Source organism: Aythya marila (genome assembly GCF_965140915.1).
Source record: "Aythya marila genome assembly, chromosome: 12".
Taxonomy (NCBI): domain Eukaryota; kingdom Metazoa; phylum Chordata; class Aves; order Anseriformes; family Anatidae; genus Aythya; species Aythya marila.
The window spans coordinates 7,645,006-7,665,241 of NC_139053.1; the positions used below are offsets into that span (position 1 = coordinate 7,645,006).

At 38.0% G+C, this 20,236-nt stretch overlaps 1 protein-coding gene across 4 annotated transcripts in view; it reads right to left on the reverse strand.

The window, feature by feature from the left end:
• Positions 1–1,137: 1,137 nt before the first annotated feature.
• Positions 1,138–20,236, reverse strand: part of ESRP2 (epithelial splicing regulatory protein 2) — a 45,763-nt gene continuing 26,664 nt past the window's right edge. Inside the window, exons 12-17 of one of the 4 annotated variants that reach the window (XM_082770055.1) lie at positions 18,059–18,280; positions 16,928–17,114; positions 15,522–15,714; positions 14,324–14,501; positions 5,676–5,787; positions 2,650–2,789 (exon numbers count right to left, since the gene is read on the reverse strand). In XM_082770055.1, the coding sequence (XP_082626181.1) occupies positions 5,698–5,787; positions 14,324–14,501; positions 15,522–15,714; positions 16,928–17,114; positions 18,059–18,280 (870 nt within the window). In that variant the 3' untranslated portion in view covers positions 2,650–2,789; positions 5,676–5,697. Of the gene's footprint in view, positions 2,790–5,675; positions 5,788–14,323; positions 14,502–15,521; positions 15,715–16,915; positions 17,115–18,058; positions 18,281–20,236 lie in introns of all 4 variants that reach the window. The other 3 variants (XM_082770054.1, XM_082770053.1, XM_082770052.1) reach the window with 3 other exon arrangements.

Consider the following 20,236-nt stretch of genomic DNA (forward strand, 5'->3'; position numbering starts at 1 on the left):
TTAATTCCTTTGTTGCTTTCTGCTACACGACCAACAAGGCTCAGAATAACTCCAGAGTGGGGCTGGTGTCAGGCCCCTCATGAGGGTGGCTGTGCTGGCAGTGCCCCGGCATTCAGTGTAGCTTATAAAAGTGAAAAATGTATAGAATATTTTCCTAAATTTATACGACTCCAAGCCCCCGTGTTATGTTTTATGCATACACACAGCCACAAAGCATGAAACAGCTGAGTTCAATTTTGGTAACCTGTTTCCAGCATCTCCTTCTAACCAGGGATTAGAACAACAGCATTAACTAAGCCTCCTGTTTTTCTTATTTTTAATAATTTTTATTTTAAAAAAGCTCAATACAGCCTTTAGGGCTGTAACCTCTGTTCAGGTAAGCACAGGACTGCAGACTTCCAAATCTTGCAGCCTGCCAAGGAAGGAAGAAAGCATGTATAAACAACAGTAGAAGAAGCTATAAAAAATTTAAAAAAATAAAAATAAATAAGTGACATTTTTAAGTAGATTAAGCATCGTTTTAGCTAACAGACAAGCACAAGTCCTACACAGGCTGGCTGGTATAAGAAAAATAAGACTTTTCAACTCAACACAAAGCCACAAGCAAGCTATCATCAACTGAATGGTGGCAGAACATAACAGTGTAAAAAATGGCCTGGTAGGTCCCTCTGTATTGCTCAAAATAGGGATTCCCAAAATTTTTAGGAGGGAGAACTGAGAACTATTCTCCACAAAGGCACAAAGACTGCACCATTATAATTAACATTCTCCTGTCTAGTGTGCAGGATACTTTAACAGTAATATTTTCGTAGACTTAAGACAAATCTTGGAAACAGATTAATGCATTCCCACTTTAAAATACCAAAGTAAAATATCTTCATAGTCCCAGCCAACTGCAGTAACACTTCAAGCAGGAGATTTTAGTGATGAAGTGGCATCTGACATGGGATGGTTCTTACCAGAAACAAACCCAATTATATTAGTCAGATATCCCCATTCATTTTTGCTACAGAAAGGTTATCTGGCTCTGCCATGACAGAAATGTAGCATTTTGGGTTCTGCAGAGAAGAGAGAATGACCCATTTAGTCAATGAAATTTTGAAGTGAACACAATTTCAAGTTCAATACTCATTTTTCTCTGGCACCAGAATGAGAGCGCTAAGCATATAACAGTTGCATTGCACTGCCTGAGAAGTGTTCCACTGCAAGGGAAATATTTATCATGTACATTTCAGGCTTGCCAGAACATACAAAAAAAGAAAAACCATACCATCTCACAAGACATATGTGCCCATCTAAGTCTATGGGGAAGAAAAAAATAGGTAAAACTTACTTAGCAGAAAGTGATTGCCCATGAAATTGCATTAAAACAAAGTATAAGTTGCTCTCAAAAACCAATACACATCGTAAGCATCTCTTTTATTTGTTGTAATATAAAGAAGCATACATCATTCAGTTCTTTTAAGTACAACTCAAATTGTACACTAACAAAAAAGATCAATCCAGACATCCATGAACATGTCACAACAGGATTCATTACATTTTGCTCTGCTGGTATTGCACTTGGAATAGTTTTGAAGTAAGGCACAGTAAAAACAAAGTCATTTAGTGCTTCTACAGCAGATGTCTTTTTTTTAAACACATGCTACATGACGTAAAAGTACTTCTAGCTTATGTATATACACACGGAAAAAGAAAGAAGCATGCACTAGAGGATTTAGATTTCAACATATCTTGTTGTTTCATAATATACAAATAAAGTAGTTTAAAGATGTAAACAAATTGCATGCACATAAACTAGAGCAAAATCTTTAATACAGTATCTGAAAGCTATTATGCTTAAATAAAAAAATATAACTTATTAGTACTCCGGTTTATGTGCCATTTTTGTCCTGTAGAGATTAAAAATTTGGGTTGGGGTCAGGGAGTTATGGTTGGGAAGAGAGCATTTTGCTGGTTTTGCCTTTGTTTTTATTTTTTTGCTGTACACATTGGCAGCAGTACACTGGTAGGAAAGACAAATATGGCTTTTGCAAAACATATAATGAAAACATGAGAAATCACAATTGCATTTGGGGTCCAGTATCCTGGTATTTTCCAGTCCAGAACAACAACAACAACAAAAAACAATTGGATCTATGCTTTGAATTGGGAATGCTACACATTCCAAAAGCCCTCTCTAAAGACTTTTAAACTCTACAAAAACCAGACACTTTGCCAAGTGTAAACTCCTAAAAACTAAACAAAGAAGAATCTGAATGACTTGAGCTTCGCTTTCCACTTCAAATGCTACTAAACAGGCAATAGGTTTCTCCCATGGCTGTGATAGCTGAAGTGCTATTAGATTGTCTTCAGAATTAACTAGATGCCAAGAGCGGGGTTGCCTATTTTCAAACAAGTACATTAGAGATTAAGTAAATTAACTGCATAATTTTTCTTTTCACTTTATCTTTGGCATACAATACGCCATTTTTCTAATTAAATACAGGACATGTACCACTCTACATTCCAACATATCATGCTGAAAAGGCACATTTGCTGCTGTGTGGGTGGCAAGGGAAGACTCCTTATTTTGTAAAGGGCACGGTGTTCAGTGCGACATTCTTTCCGATCCCTCAGAGAGTGTTTAGTTAGACCAGGTACAGTTCTACACAGTGGCCTCCCAGAAGCTGTCCGTTTTTCTCAGCCACTGCTTTCTTAGCTAGATCCAGGCTTGGGAAAGTCACCAGTGCCTCTCCGCTGGGCTGGCCACTAAAGTTGTAAAGCACGAGGATGGAATCTGTGTGGAGCTGCAAGGGTACAAGAAGACAAAAGGAAATAAACTATTAAGGCCGAAGATGACACCTAGAAATGCAGTTTTTAAATGCTGTGCACCAGGTTCACTCCGCTCCTGTGTTTGTGGAAAGAGATTCTGTATGCAAGAACAGTAAAGAAGATGGACCAAAGATCAACAGAATCAGCAGCTCTTATTCTGCTGGAACAAAATGATGTAGACAATTCCATGCAGAGATTTTGCTAGACAAGTAACTGAGTTTAGAGGTTGACCAGAAAGAACTTAGTTGTTAATAAAGGGTAAATTGAGCAAGAAAGACCAGGCATTCAGTGAATAATTCTTGTACTATGGGGACTACCGGCAAGTGACAAAGGCTATGAACGCATGCAGATACTCGCATGCAAAGTTTAAAAAAAAAATAAAAAATGGATAGAGATGTATTAGAGTTTTGTGTTGGGAGGATTAGCTGAACTTAAAACACAGATATAAAGAGCAAGAAAGATTGCTCAGTGAAAGTCTAAGCACTACACCAGGTCTTACTGAATCAAAGAAATGTTTATTATAATTTCAAGGATGATAAGAAAGACAAGATAGAAAATTAGATTATTTAGTCATTGGAATTGTGGGGTGCATTTGCCCTCCTAAATTCTTAAAAGACAGTTTCAAAATACTGAGTTTAAAGCAGATGTGCCTGTGTTCCCTATGGTACCCCAGCCATTTCTTACAACACACTGGAAGTCCTTCCAGGCTAAGTTTAGAAGTGCCATTTGTACGCTGGATAGAAATGAATCTGCGTGTAATTTCAAAATCAAAAGGTTGGAGGATCAAAAAAGCTCAGCATACGAGATTAGTACCAGACAAAACAAAATCTGTGCTGGAAAACCAACCATTTTATGAGTAGCAGCCTGATTCAAGTTAAGTTCATGTGACATATGTCCTCATGAGTTTATGAAGATCTAAAATATTTAAGATTTTTAAAATAGAATTTGTGCATGCCTAGTATACCACAATACTAGACTTCTCAGTTATTATCAGTAGTAGTTTCTGATCAGCTTTGCATTCAAACATACAAAAATAAAGCAATACTTGCCAGAGCTTCACCCACCCAAACACTTAGCATGCAGTAGAGGTATTCTTAAGATATAAGCATCAGTACACTTCAGAAACTAAAAGAATGTATAGACATTTAGCACTGGCTTCACACAGAATTAAAGTTAATCAAGAAATAGCATGCAGAAAGAAATTCATAGACAAATAAATACATCATGTCTGAAGCCCAGTTCAGGTTTAGAAATAAATTTAGTTTATTTCAGAAAAACGCTGTGCTCAAAGAGAAAGTTGTACACAGTTCGGTTTGGGCCACAATCTGAGCAAAAAGACAGCCTGCTCTAAAATAGCTCTTTAATATTAATCTTTATAATATCAGTCATGAGTTAAGTTCAATATTGAAGTTCAAAGTTGAAAACACATACGAAGCACAGTCAGCCTGTTGAGCACATACAACCGCTTTAAAAAGTAGTTTAAAAAGCAGCATTAGTATAACACTAGCGCCAGGACCCAAAAATTAATTTTATTTTAGTAAATTAGAGTTGTATAGAAAGTTAACAGAGAAGACCACATATTCCAGAAGCAACATAGGCATTAAACAAAAAAAAAACTTCATGTTCTTTAATACCTACGTAACAGCTTTACATTCTGATTTACATTGAGAGAAACATGATTTCTTTATGTACCTATATTAAAAAAATAGATTCAAATCTGTACAAATACTTTTTTTTTTCCTGAATGGTTTGCTAGTAGAAGAGTGGTATCTATAATGCTACTTTGGACTGCACAGAATTGAGCTACTCCATGAATTACTTTCTAGCCAAAGCCTGTTTCCAACTAATACATCGTAGAACCCTGTAGCTGAACTGGATTTCCAGATAATCTGAGTAAAACAAGAGAGACAAACAGATTGTCCAATGCCACATAAATGCAAAAATGCTCAGAATATTGCCAGGTATTATTCTGTGCATCACCAGGCCATGCAGCTTCTACTCTGTATTCTCCTTAGTAGATCTAATAGTGGCATGAGAACCCAACTAATTTGAAAACAACTGAGTGGATGGTGATTTTGTGCAAGCTGTCTATGCTATCTATGAAGATACTGCTGTTAACATGTATTATTTAGTTATCTTTTTATTTTTTTTATTTTTTGAAAAAAGTTTCAGTACAAAAAAATGGTAAAAAACACAGTAATTAATCAGTAGCATTTTGAATGGAATACAATAGTATCTGGAAGTGATGAACTCCGCCTAGGTCACAATGATATGCCTTTAAGAAGTATATGGTAGTGCTATCAGCAATTTTAGTTTGTTGTATTAGAAAGCCACTATACTAAAGAAGCCTCTCCTAAAAAAGAAAGTATGTAGTTCACTTTTTATTAGTGAGATCAAGAAACAGAAAAAAATAACCTCTACACAGCTATACAGTATAGAAAAGAAAGCCAGAAGTCTGTTGTTTGTTTTGTGCACACATTTTGTAGCTGTAGCAAGAAAAACGCATCTTCCACTGACATGTTAAAAGTAAAATACTGAACTGAAAGCTTCACATGAAAATAAGCACTAATCAGCTCTTCTGGAAGTCTAGCACACCATCTGAGCAAAACCAGACAATCACACTACCTCCACCACCACTATCCCAACAACTACAGATCACAATTGACCTATTTGCTTAGGTTAGTTGATTTTTTAATAGGACAAAAGCAGAAAGATTAAAGCAAGGATCCCAATGCAAGCTAAGAAGGGGAAAAAAAAAAAAAAAAAAAAAAAAAAAACACCAAGAAAGCTCTGCATCAACAAGCCCTTCTTTCCCTTCCCATTCACCACTGGAGATCCAGTTTCTGCCAGTTGCATCTTACCTTCTTCGGAAGTTACAAAGAGTTACAAACAGACCCACTCTTTCGGTGCTTGTAACACACTCCTTGCTTGATCGCTCAGCTGAATAAGGCCATTGTAGTCATCGGGTGCATACTACAGTACAAGTGTGATATATGATAAATCAACAAGAGAAGGAACAGTTCTGGTACAGCAAGCCACACAGACCATCATTTGCAACCAAAATTAAGAGCATCAGCTACAACAACTGGCAGGAGACAGTGAGTTTGACAGACACCATTTTTAAGCAAGATGAATAAAATACATCAACTGAATTGGTTGTAGGAATAGATTTACAGTAAAGGCACATGGGGAATATTCTGAACTGTGTATTTGAACAGCTCCTATTTAAGGAGGGAAACAGTTTAGACCATGAAGTATTCCTTTTTTTTTTTTTGTTATACTTATGACTCTTTAGTATCAGCTAACAAAACTCTTAAGTTTGCATGATCTTGCTTCCAGTAATGACTCATTGGGACAGCTGACCATCTTCCAGCATGCACACTGAAGCGGGGGATTAGAAGTGTACAGATCTCATTCAGATTTATTTTTTTTTTTTGCAGTCATGGAAATAAACTGCATCTTCTCTAGCATAGAGTGATATGCATTTCAGCTGCATACAATACTTGCACTATAACTATACTGGTAGAGTCTATAAAGAAAAACAGTGTTCCAGCATGAATGCACTTGAAATATTTTTTAAAAGCATTTATACTAATATAGCTTATTTCCATACTGAATAGAAAAAGGAATAAACTATACCGTATAACTGCATCATGACAGGTTTGTGGGAGAATATTTCAAATAAAAACAGTGACTGTACAGTACAGTTGCACCAATGAAACAAGACAAAACCCTCCTCACTTGTGGGTTAGATCTAACAAAAATTTGAGACCCTGCATCTGAACAGTAATCATGTATACTATTGGAGGGCCTATTACAAATATGAAATCTATAGTCAGAAAATAGATCGTGAGGAATACAAAACACTGTTTTTTATCTATATCTTATCGCTCCAAAATGACATATCCCAGAAAGGGACTGAGCATATTCACACATGCTACAAACACATGCTACTGCAACAGTTCCTGTAATCCAGAAGACAAAAAGTCTAGTATGACTCAAGCTCTAGAATATCCTTTCAGTTCTCCCATCTCCCTAAAATGGCTGTTTTGCATTAACATTTTAGAGGATTGTACATTGTATGCCAGAAGCATACAATGTACACATACTATGCTGCCTTCTTTGATATTCCTATAGTACAAAGAAGTCTCCTGCCAGCTTGGGGAAAAATTATATCATATTTGGGTGTACAGGACACATTGTATCCATCCAAAGTGAAGTTGAAAAGGAGATAAAAAAAGAAAAACCACAACAAAACCACCATCACAGTACACACCTTCCACAGAGAGCAACCAAGAGCCCAGAGAACATTAAAGAAAAGAACCTCCCAGAATTTTTACTACTGGATTCTAGCCACCTTCACATCTAGACCCATGCCATTAAGTAAAAGACAAATATAAGAAGTATTTTCTAGATAACCTCTGCCAGGGCAACCAGACCGTGCAAATATTAGATTTATCAGTTCCCAGACCTGCCCTTGAAACAAGTCTACAAAATGTAAGTTTACTCTTTGGAAGGAATGTCTCAAGATAGTACATACTTTAGATTATCAATAGATGTACAGTATGTAAAGGTCTATAGTCTCTAGTAAGGGAGAGTGTTCAAACACATAAGCAATGAGGAAAACATGAAAGTGGGAAAATTACCCTGCACAGAAATGTCAAAGTTGTCGGACCTTAGGCCTAGGCCTAAAAAAGAAACAGAAAAAGGAATAATAATAATAAAAACTAGAAGTCAGTTCCAATCACAAGAAAAAAAAAAAAGTAAGAGACAAAATGTTATTAAAACAGAAATTGCAGGATAGTAAAGTCTTCAGACTTACGGATTACAAAGAGTAGTACTGTAGACCAAGATAGGAAATAAAAGTTGGCGAATTCTTATTCCTTGTGAATGAAATAGGAACTACCCTGCCTTGCCTGAGGAAATACACCAACATGAATACTTCCAGTTCTGTCTGCTTTTTATAAATCCATAGAAACAAATCAAAATCAAATGACCCAGGATAAACAGTATAAAGTCAAGGGTGATTCTACAATCCCATTGCTCAGAACGGAGATACTGTTCTGGTGGTGGGCTCAATTCTGTTTCCATTTAGATATGAAAAACGCCACCTAGTGATTTAACCCCCTATATGACCAGTTACAAGTTCACCGAGCTAGATTCTGGCTGTTTCTGGTATAAATGTTGCTGAGACCTGAGACAACACACAGCTTCATACTGTACTTCAAAGTTCCACCCTTAACAGACGAGTAACTGGTAAGAAGTTACCATCCACTGCAGTAGTTCCCCCTTTAATTTAAATTCAAATAAAATTAAAAGCAGACCTCCCTGTTCCTACCTCCACTACCCTCATCATCACCTTATTCCCATCTTCCTTGCTTCTCTGAGCTGAAACACAGCCTCTTTCCTCAGACCTGCTGATTTCTCACCTCCCCTCCTGAGTTCACAGCTCTTGGAGGGCTGGACTAGATGATCCAAAGAGGTCCTTTTGAGCCTGAAAGATTCTGTGATTCAGAAGCTCTTACTCATACATCTGTTTATTGTCTTTGTCAGTGACAAGGACAGCGGGACTGAGTGCACCCTCAGCAAGTTTGTCAGTGACACCGAGCTGTGTGGTGCCATCGACACAGCAGAGGGAAGGGTTCCCACCCTGACCTCAGAGTTGTGCCTGTGTGAAACCTCATGAAGCTCAACAAGGCCAAGTCCTGCACCCGGGTTAGGGCAGTCCCAAGCATAAATACAGGGTGGGCAGAGAATGGATTGAGAGCAGCCCTGAGGAGAAGCACCTGGGGGTGTTGGTTGATGAGAAGCTCAACATGAGCCAGCAAAGTGTGCTTGCAGCCCAGAAAGCCACCCGTACTCTGGGCTATACCAACAGCAGTGTGGTCAGCAGGGTGAGGGAGGGGATTGTCCCCCTCTGCTCTGCTCTTGTGAGTCCTCACCTGGAGCCCTGCTATCAGCTCTGGGGCCCCCAGCACCAGGACAGGGACCTATTAGAATGAATCCAGAGGAAGCCACAGAGATGATCAAAGGGCCAGGGCACCCCTCCTACAAGGACAGATTGAGGGAGTTAGGGTTGTTCAGCCTGGAGAAGAGTATGCCCTGGGGAGACCTTACAGAAGCCTGTACCTAAAGGGGACCTACAGGAAAGCTGGGGAGGGACTGTCAGTGAGCGCAGTGACAGGACTAGGGGAAATGGCTTGAAACTAGAAGAGGGTAGATTTAGATCAGATATTAGAAAAATTCTTTAAGGGTGATGAGGCACTGGCTGCCCAGAGAAGCTGTGGATGCCCCATCCCTGGAGGTGTCCAGGGCCGGGCTGGATGGGGCTTTGGGCAGCCTGGGCTGGTGGGAGGTGTCCCTGCCCATGGCAGGGGGTTGGAACTGGATGGGCTTTAAGGTCCCTTCCAACCCAAACTGTTCTGTGATTCTATGTCAAATGCAGTGTTAAATCTAGTAGTCTACTGGAATGATACAGTAGCAAAACTAAGTTTTTAAGCCATTACTTTTATCTATGAAATGCATGTCTACCAAAGTTTTCTTCATCATACCCTATTAAACTGGATATTCTCAAATGTTCACAGAAGATGAACAGGAGTGACCTATTTCCTAGAATTACTTAAGGAGAACGCAGAAACAAATTGAGACAAATTGAAGAAAATTTTCTTTCCTCCCCCCCCCCCTTTTTTTTTTTTTTTTTTTTTTGCTTAGTCTAGTAAGGAAGAATACACAGAATACCACTGTTAAATAAAATGCTCCATTACAAAGGTCAACTTCACATGCTAAGGACATCAACACTGAGTTACCAGAATGTGCCCTGGTGCTATACTGACCCCTTTCAGTGGTTTTTAGAGATGTGAGCCAAGATAAAGAAAGATGAAAGCTACATATGGAAGCCAGGTGTGGGAAACTAACCTAGGAGAAAGAAATAGAACAGAACCTTTGTAAGCAGTTACCAAATAAGGTCCTGGGGTCAATAATTAATTCTACAGCAAGATGCCAGAAGGAATATGCATACATAACGACCAAAAAAAATGCAGCAGACTAGGAGAGATGCTGCTGAATAGCAAAGACTGTTTCCCCATTTCCTACATTTTTCCCTTGTCAGCTCCCCTGTGGCAGTAGTGACTTTCATAGCTTAAGACATACAGTGACAAGACCATTATTGACAGACATACAGTGTCACAGCTAAAGCAAAATAATCTTTCCTGAAGGACATGGCGCTTCTTCATAGAGCCAGTGATTTACTTTACAAATGTAAAATATTAAAGTCTTCACTTGGAGGGTGGTAAGGCACTAGAACAAGTTGCCCAGAGAAGTTGTAAATGCCCTAATCCTGGAGGTGTTCAAGACCAGGTTGGATGGGGTCCTGGGCAACCTGATCTAGTGGGCGGCATCCCTTGCCATGGCAGGAGGGTTGGAAACAGATGATCCTTAAGGTCCCTTCCAACCCAAACCATTCTCTGATTCTTTATCTACCCTTCTAGGTATTAACATTTGAAATGGCAGAGAGTTTTCAACTCATGTATATTAAATACCACCATTATTTTAATATTAAATAGTATATATTACAACAGACTAAAATTATACTAAATGACAGATGTATATTAAAAAACACTAACTCCTCTTTTCCTAGAGATGACCAACCAATACTTCCAGTATGGTAGCACCTCCCAGAAAGACTATCTGCTATACTTTCTGTAGTGCAAAGCTTTTTCAGATAAGAACCAAGGATACATTGGCTAACAAAGAAGTAGAATACTACACTTTCTCCTTGCATACACTTTTTTAGTCCAGCCATTTTTCCAAGGCTTTGGAAAAAAATCTAGAAAAAATAAAATAAATCTAGATACAGTAAGTCTGGAACATAAAGAATCCAATCTGATGGCTAGGTGTTTGCAACCTTTGGCAAAAGAGTTGGCAGAAATAGCAAGAAATACCAGGCAGAAGGTATAACTGTTAATTTGCTAGTCCCATTCTCACAGATGCCTTCTCCATACAGACAGTATTTCCAGATGGAAGACTTTTAGGAACAAAGTAAAACAAGTAACACTCTATATTCCAGCTGCATGGGAGTAAACATAACACATCTGTGTTGTCAGCTGACTTAAAGAATTCCCACTTACTATTATTTTATCACATCCTCTTTCTTTTCCCTTCCCTAGGCAGAAGGTTCTACACTAAGAATTGGTACACAGACAATGGGGTATCCCTCTCAGACTGTGAAGTGTCAGATTTCAAAAGGAACCCACTGGAAAGAGAACACCTCTTTGTTCAAGCATGCGTTTCATAGGGGGAGAAAAAAAAAATAATCCTTAAACAAGTCCATACCAATGAAGCCTGCTATTCTAATACAAGGGAGAAAGGTTAATGCTCTTGGAACTTAGCGATCTATCCGTTCCCCTACACCTCCTTATTCTTGTTTTAAGCACAGCTCCCCACCTCAGCAAGCCTTGAATTTGGGGTCTCCAAAGACTTGGAGGATTAATATACTGCAAATATTTTATTTTTTTAGCCGAAGATAAAAGGCGCTTAGGTCTACTACAGGTTTAAATATTGATTTTAAGCGTGTTCTACACAAAAATACTTTCACAAAGGAGTCCTTACGTTTCCAGCCTAGCCTTTTCTTCAGCAAATTCAGAAGGCTTTAAATAATGTCCATATGGTGATCAGCTTTGTTCTGACACATGACTTCATATAAAACCATCACCCAACACTTAGTTCCTTCCTTAGGTGCTTGATTTCTCTCGCTGCACTTACTGATATGCAGAGTGATGGCCAAAACCAACACTGATGAGTCCTTTGCATCTTATTACTATTCTGCCCCACATTTTCCTCAAGCTTTTCCCAATAGGGTCTGAAAGACAGATTATTTTTTTCTCAACTTTAAAATAGTGTCTACACAATTAAAGCCTTCGAACAATAAAGGAAGTTTCTGGTAAACATCCATAAATCCCTTATTTCAAATTAATGCCTAAAGACCAGCAAACCTGCTGAGAAGCTGGTGTTTTAGGACTCGTCAGGGCAACAGCTACTGTTATGTCCTTTCGATTTTAAGGGTTGTGTGTTTTTTTTTGTCCCCCACTCCACCCCTGAGTATCCTTTAGCTACACAGTCAAATAATTGACCCAGTTACATTACAATATAACTAAAAAGCAGTTTAACATGGAAAAAATACTAAATGAGAAAGTATTATTAGCAATTTTGAATGTTACAGTGCACTACAACATTATGAAAGGTGATGGGGAAAATACCCATCTCCAAGATTTACTATTAAAATTTCACAGATTTTTCAAGGTTGTTTAATGCTAGATACATTAAACACATACAAACTGGAAGGGATTTTTAACAATAAAAATAAGAATGCATAACTTCAAGAAGAAAACAAGCTACTGGATCACTAAACAAGAGCCTAGTGCTGATAAAATAAATGAAAATTAACGTAAGTGATAAAGTGCTGATCTGCAGATTCTTAAATAATTTAAGATTAGAAGCATGTACTGATATTGAGACTAGCTTGTTGAAGGCCATAATAAGCAAACTCTCTCTCTTAAGAGGCAGGTCTGGTATGAAAGGTGTTTTCACTTAAATAACAACATGTGAATACATGCAATATATGGAGCCCATGAAGACTGAAGGAAGAACACAGAAGAGCATAAAGCAGGAACTAAAACTTAAAACTTGCTCCTTTCAGACAAGGACATACAAAGACAAAAAAAAAATCACCCTTTAATCTCAGCTTTTCCGATCTATTTCCCAAGCCCATTGAATACCAACATCAATTAGTTATGCAGAAATTAAAACCATGCCCAAAACCACTGACGATTATTAAGGGCTCACTTTATAAATGACCAGAAGCATCGTGCAATGCATCCTTGGGCAGCAGCAGAAAATGAAAAAAATAATGTGAGGAGAGAGGGAAGGGGGAAAAAAGAAAAAAAAAAAAAGATTAGTTATTCCTCCAGAGACATAATATTGTCCCAGTACAGTAAGTCACCACCTCTGTTTTCCCCTAAAGGAATGAGGGAGTACAAAACTAGTATTACCACATGCGGGATTCCAAGAACAATTCAAAATAATTCCTTGGCTCCTTTATAAGATATTGAACCCGATCTCATTTGGACAACATCTTCTAAAGAAATCAAAGAGGTGACCAATTTAATAACAGTAACTAATGATGTCAAGAGGTTGCAGCAGAAGAATATGAATAGCTTTCACACTGTGGTAAAATTTCCATTCATTTGAAACATTTAACTGCTTAACACAAAGGCTAGAAACTACTCTTTAAATTCAGAAAATAAGGAAAAGCTCTAATTCAGCACCAGACCCAGAGTCCCGCTTCGCTAAATTGAAGATCTAGTGGATGCCAGGGCTACTAGATGTTGTAAGTCACTGACCTGCTCCATGCATAGACAGACTCAAGTCATTTTTCAACAGCACACTTACACTTATAGCTGAATTTCAGTTTAGGAAGTAAGCTATCCCCACACTTAAGGTTTTAATACAACCACCATCCATACATCCATCCACCAAAAAGCAGTCAGTTAGAAAAAGGTAAACTGTGAATGGTTAAGAAATGGATCATTACTGCTGCAACGTTTGGGGGGAAAAAAATTGCTTCTTTGCATGAAAAAAAAAAAAAAAATTCCGCATCTCAGCCTTCAGCAATACCACTGTTAACCAACTTACATAAGTTTGAAGGACAAACTCATGTAAAAATTGCCTTCTTTTCACTTGAAGAGTGGTTTGAGACCCACCAAGAAATTCTAAATAAGGGCTTCTGAGTAGTACTAGGACAGATTTGGTATTCATGTAAATGCTGTTATCCAAAGAGGTTAAATACTCACCAGAACACACCATACTCAATTATCTTTCCTTTTAGCAAATATGTGATGGCAAAACATGGATATAGATACAATATCTTCTGAGGTGAAAGGAAGAAGACATGGAAAGACCCATCCATGAATTCAAATATGTGCTGCTGAATTCAAATATGGTGCTTTTCTTTCTTTAAATGTTCCTCTAGAAGATAAGTTTCTATGTGTTTGCCTACTGATAGAGTATCAAATCAGTAGATACTGACCAAAGTTATCTATAAGCACTTAACATACTTGCTATCAGTATCCCATGGATTGGAGAATACATTTTTTTCTTTAGGTTACAGCATAATGCAAAATGTTCCTTCCTGTAACCAGAATAAATAGTCCATGCAAGAGTGTCTGACACCAGTGTCTCTCCTTTTGTAATGTAGGTGTGGTGAGTTACACTGCAGCCTACTGTACTAGAACTTTGTTCTCAGCAGTCTTTAACACGTCTTATATCCACGCATTAGATCACTGCTTTCAAATTTGGACATGCTTACTATAAGCATGAAGGCAAATGTTAATTCTAAACTGCAGTCTGCTGTGAATATGTTCATCAATTTCCAAGAGCATAGGCTTGTTCAGTTTGATATCTGCTGATCAAATAAATTCAAATAAAACATCAGGGAGAGAGACTGCATACTAACCTGGTATCCCTGGAAGAAACTGAGAATCTCCTTCATTCCTGTGTTATATGGCAAGCCCTGCATACGGACTAATGCTCCAGGCTGGGGCAGAATTGGAGTGTGGGTGGCAGTGGCAGCAGCAGCTACAGCTCCTGGAGGAGCTGCGATATACCCAACTGTGGTAGGAGATACTGGAGGACTGAAAGAGAAACAGGGGCAAGATTGTTATGAAAACCAGTAACTGATTTTAGTAGCTGGAACACGCAAAGATGAAACTGAAAAAATTGAGAATAAGACAAAAAAGGCGCGCGCACAAAAAAAAAAAAAAAAAAACCACGAGGAAACAGCCTTGATATGGACTGCTCTGCTGACTTCCCTTATTTTTCTTCAGCATTTGACAATTTTTGGGGGAAGAGATGTAGAGGAAAATAGCTAGCATTTGCAGTCGAAGAGGTTAAGAGTGGTACTTGTTACTTCATTGTGGAGGAGAAAACTAGAAGCTACAAATGACTTGTTCTAAGATCATTAATAGAATCATACAGGAGGCAGGAGGAAATCATAGTAAAAGAAGCAGCCAAGAGCCCAAATCTGGTGCTTTTAGGCCACAAAAGAAGTAATATCTCCAGTCGAGACCTGTCTAGCAATTTTCTATGTAGTCAAGTTAGTGTCACAAGCCTAGGAAATGTCAATGAACAAACTCTTCCCCCACAGACTTGAGCACCAGACTTCAGTAAGCCATGTTGATAATATCAGTGGGAAGGGAAAAGGTGGAGATACCTGCTTTGCTTATACATATGAAGAAGTTCTTTGGTCTCACTGATACAAGATATCTAGCAGACTTACCAGAGGTACTAAGCATAGTATTAGTATAGAAACAGTACTGTAAGTACAAGATCAAACCAAGAGGAGGACAGAGGCATGTATTTACACAGTTTCTCATTTGGTCAAGAAATAGAATTGCCTTGATATCACACCAATGCCAAAAATGCTGTTAAACAATACACCAACATTATCACGAGATGCAACCAAATCCTATAGAAAAGCTGAACTTCATTATAAAGCCACAGAAAAGTAGTCAAAAGGGTTACTTTCCCTGATGATTAATGTCAACAAATTCCTAAGATTGTCTACACCTTAAGTACAAATTTCAGACCAAATGCACAGTTGCTTACTCCACTGAGATGAAATGGCAAGAGAAGCAGTTAAGTCTAGAGGGTACCTGGGATAGTAAGCTGTGTAATTCATATAAAGCTGAGCTGCCTGAGCTGGGTAGTAGGTAACAGTTGGAGGAGCAGCAGCTGATGCCTGGGGAGTCCTGGCGGCTGGCAAGAGGGCTTGTGGCTGGTAGAGTGCTGCTTCTGCTGGGATCACAGCTGCTGTTTGGAAAGCAGCATAAGCTGGTGGAGAGAGACCTAAAAACAAATGAGGACACAAGAACAACAACAGCAACAAAAAAAAAAAAAAATCAGAATGGAGATCTCTGCAGTAGGAAAGGAACTGTTCATCCTAATGTGACTGCTCTCTAGCCCCTCTCCAGGAGACCCCTGCGCATTACCATGAATGACAACTGGTGCATTTGAAATGAGCAATTCCTAAGAAATCACAACTCCTCAAGCTGAGCAGCCATGTCCATATGTACATGGAAAGCAGGTGACTTCAGAGTTATTCAAAGAAAGCATAAAGCCATATGCATAGAGAAAGCAGGCGTGCACACCAACACACCCCTTTTTTCTTTCTAACAGAAGTTGTACTCTGTGGGACAAAAGAACCATAACATTAGCTATGTGTGGGCATCTACAACTGCTGACCACAAGTTTTCATATGTAAGCCTACTGCAGCTTCAAAAAGTATTTTTAGGATATAACAAAAGTTTTTAAGAAACACAACAGGGAAAAAAACACTACATCACTAGTCTGAGGCATTCTGACACACAAATACCTGACTTGCATAAGAACACAAAGCTTAGTGTGCAGTCAAATTGTTTTTAAATAGTATATTTGGCTGCTTTTTACCATTTTGCAGATACACATTGTTATCTGTTTTGTGATTTGGTAGTGAGACTAATTAGAATGGTACAGCGAAGTTCCATTATAGTTCCATAATAAAGTTCACTACAATTTAATAAAAAAAAAAAAAAATAGAAAAACTAAAAATCCTCCCAACTAGCATATCATCCCAGTGGGTGCTTTCCTTCAAAAATAAGCCCAAAGAGTACCTTCTCAATGCTCTAAGGCAAGATAGCAGGAGCACTCATTGGCAGCTAGAATATAAAATTTCTCCCCCTTTTAAAAATGCCTCTAATTCCAAGTAGGTTTCACTACAGGCGAGTCTACTGCAGAGCTCAGAAGAACAGTTCACCCATAAAAAGCAAAGTGTGCAACAATTTCACTGGCAAGGCCTTGCTGCCCTCTATTCACCACCGAAAATACAATAAAAATGGCTCCAATCAGTCCCATTATTGCCCAAAGGGAACAATTCCAATCTCAGCATGTATACAGATGAATGATTATTGATCATGGCAAAACCCAAGTCAAAAGGTGAAAGGCCACAAAGCTTCAGCACCTACCACATATCAGCCTTTAGCAGCAGAGAGCAGAAGAATTGCAGACTTACATGGTAACTTACATGGCGGTGGGGATAAGCCACTACGATTTAAAGTGCCACCCATTAAAACAAAGTTCATCTCCTCTCCCGAACACTGGAATACTTCCACATAACGGTCCTTCATCATTTTTTTGTGACATTTTTGAGCCACCATAAAGGCTTTGTCAGCAGATTTCATTTGGATAAAAGCATCACCTGATGGTCGTCCCTATGAAAAAGAAAAATCTTAAATCAAAGTGTTATTAGAACAAGAGCACAAGAAACACAGAAAGTATTAAGATTTTGTTCTTAGAGAAGCAAATTATTGTTCTTCCTCATAAGTCAACAATTATTTTTAGAAGCAAAGGCAAGACTTGTGTAGCCAGCACCCTTAACTTAATACTACTTCCTTTTTCCAGAAGGAAACGTAGAATAATTTGGTATGGAAACAGAATTTGAAGGCCTCTTATCCAAACCAAAGCAGAGCTAGCTAACACATTCAGGTTACATCAGACCACTCATGGTCTTCTCCATTTGAATTTTAAGCATCTCCAGAGGGTAGAGATGTAGTAGATCTCCCTCATTTGTTTCCTTTAAGGATAATACCTCAATGTTTCTGTGACCAATAGTATATTTTTAACACAAGATGACAAGAACAAAAGAAATTCTCATGGTTACATCATTAAAATATATCCAAAACATAACTTCAATTATCAGCTTCCTTTAAACCCTGATAAGTCTCTAATCAAGTTAGAAAAAAAAAAAAAGATTTTTCCACAAATGGGCTTATAGAACACAGCTGTGATTGAGCACAAACCCTGAACAGGGCAGATATGCCATCTTACATGAGCGATTTCCATCTTGTGTATTTCCAGAATTTGACTGAAACACAAGGGAATATTTAAGGCAGCCTCAAGGACAAAGCTATTAGTCAAAGAAAACATGCCACAGGCTTCAACCTCCTCCATTTTAGGCATACAGATGATATAGAAAGAAAAGCAAGCATGTACGGGGAAGGTAGGGAGAAGTGCTGAGGAAGAAAGGAAAAAGTCAAGCAGAAGATAGTATTTTGTCAAGGTTATGGAAGACCTAAAGCATAGCAAATAAGCTACCATGACTTCTAATTTGGTTCAGTAACTGGAAAGTCAGCTCTCCTGTGCAAAATGCTGTTACCTGTTGATTAAGGACCATGTGAACGCCATGGGGCTTGATATCAGCTGTGGCATCTCCCATAAATTCCAGGATGTCGTCAATGCCAGCAGTGTAAGGAAGGCCTCTGAGCCGGACACAGTCACGTATGCTACCCGTGGCAATTGTGTATGGTGGGGGTATGACAGGAATGATGGGAGTTGGGAGGGTGGGAATAAGAGGTGTTGACATGTATCGATTGAGTACCTGTAGGGAATAAAAAAAGACACTGATAGAGATTTACACATCATCTGGTTGAGCACAAATCAGTTCTCACAATAGTATTTCATATGTTTAAATAAATCCATTTCCAATATCAGAGAAAATGCCTTCTTGAACCAGATTACTGTGGACAGTTTCCTGTTGGGCATTTGAAAGTTTCAGACTCTGAAGGAAAAAAGTCTGATAAATTTAATTTGCTAGACACTAATAGCAGACCTTTCTAAACTTATTACAATAAAGTTAAAAGCAGATTACAGTACATTTTAGCATATCCCAAAAGGAACATCTGAAAACAACATTCACACTAATACACCAGTCTTGTCACTTACAATTCATACTTAAATTACAGTAAATTAAAAACATCTAGTTTAAAAGAACTGAGATCTGAAATAAATAATAAGTAAAAAGACTAATTCTTTCATAGACCTGATAGGTTAATAAACAAACACCTTAATTAATCAAAACAATCATGCTGAAGTACAGGGCTTCTGGAAAAAAAAAAAAAGAAAAAAGAAAAAAAATAAAAGCTACAGGAGACCTTGGTCTCAACATTTTATTTTCTCTTGACTCATCCCCTTGTGACAGAGGGAACATAACTTGCTGTTGGGGTTTATTGCTGAAAGACATATTTGGCAGTGATTATCAGAAATAAACACATTCCACTGAAAGAGGCACCAATGCAAAGATAATAAAGTTTTAGTATTGTCAATAACGATCAAGCCTATTGAGTTTGTCTTGATAGAAGCTTTTTTGCAAGAATCTATTCTTGTAGCACATTTCAGGCCAGAAATCTCCCCTCATTGTGTATAGAATATTGCAATCACTTTGTGTTAATTTAAATAGATGAAAGCTGTCTTTACACAAACAAGTTGATTCTTAGGGAATTAAAGGCATCTCTTGCTCAAGCAGTAAAAAACTAGGGTGTCACCTTAGAAAACTGACCTAGAGGAAGAAGTAATGACATATTGAAGGAGCATGGGTTTTATCCAGGTCTCCCTAACAAAAACAAGAACAAAGATCCGGTCACTGTGAACACGGTGGCTTTGTTCCTTTGAGGACTTTGCCTCATTTTTTCAGCAAAGCAAAATTGAGGAGAAAATAAGTTTCACCATGACATTTTGCTTAGTCTTCATAATATTCATTATCAGATTCTTGACTGTTGTATTCTCCATGCAACAGTACTATAGGTAAATGGCAGGTCTGCATATGTGGATATTTTTTCCCATACCCCATCACTTTTATGGAAAAAGCTTCTCATTTCAGATAGTAACAAACAGTAACTGTATGCAAGCTTTATAGCCAATGTTTACGCAAAGGCCAGATGAAATCTCATAATGGTTCCCACGATTTTGGCATTATCAGTATAGAAATATTCTGTCACAAAGAAAAAATTAGTATGTGATGTTTTATAAAGATTCAAGTTGCGGGTGCCAAAACGAAACGGTGGTTTACCAGTTTAAGAAGATGATCATGATTAAGAACTGGTCAAGAAAAGGAGAAAAAAAATGAAATACATTATCTTAGGAAGAGAGATATATCACTTCCCTTCACCAAATATCAGATACATCCTAGTAATTCTTAGTGTCCAACAAAAGAACTGTAGGAAAAGCTCTTTTGATGTAGCCAGATTAGAATTTCATGTTAAATTCTGTGCACGGGAAACAGATTTTAAAGACAATACTACAGACTTCAAATCAGTATTACTGAAATACTATTAATCTGGTACATTTTTAGAATTATTTTTGAGATTTCAGTCAATCTTTAAGTGGAAGAAAATTATCCAATGGTTTTTACTTCATGATCTGGGGAATGTTAAAAAAAGTGGCAGTAAATGGAAAAAAAAAAAAAAAAAAAAAAAAAACACGAAACAATGCTGTACCCTTTTCCATGCCAAGCAGTAAGCACATGTTGCCCTATCTGGAGCTTGACATCTTTGATATA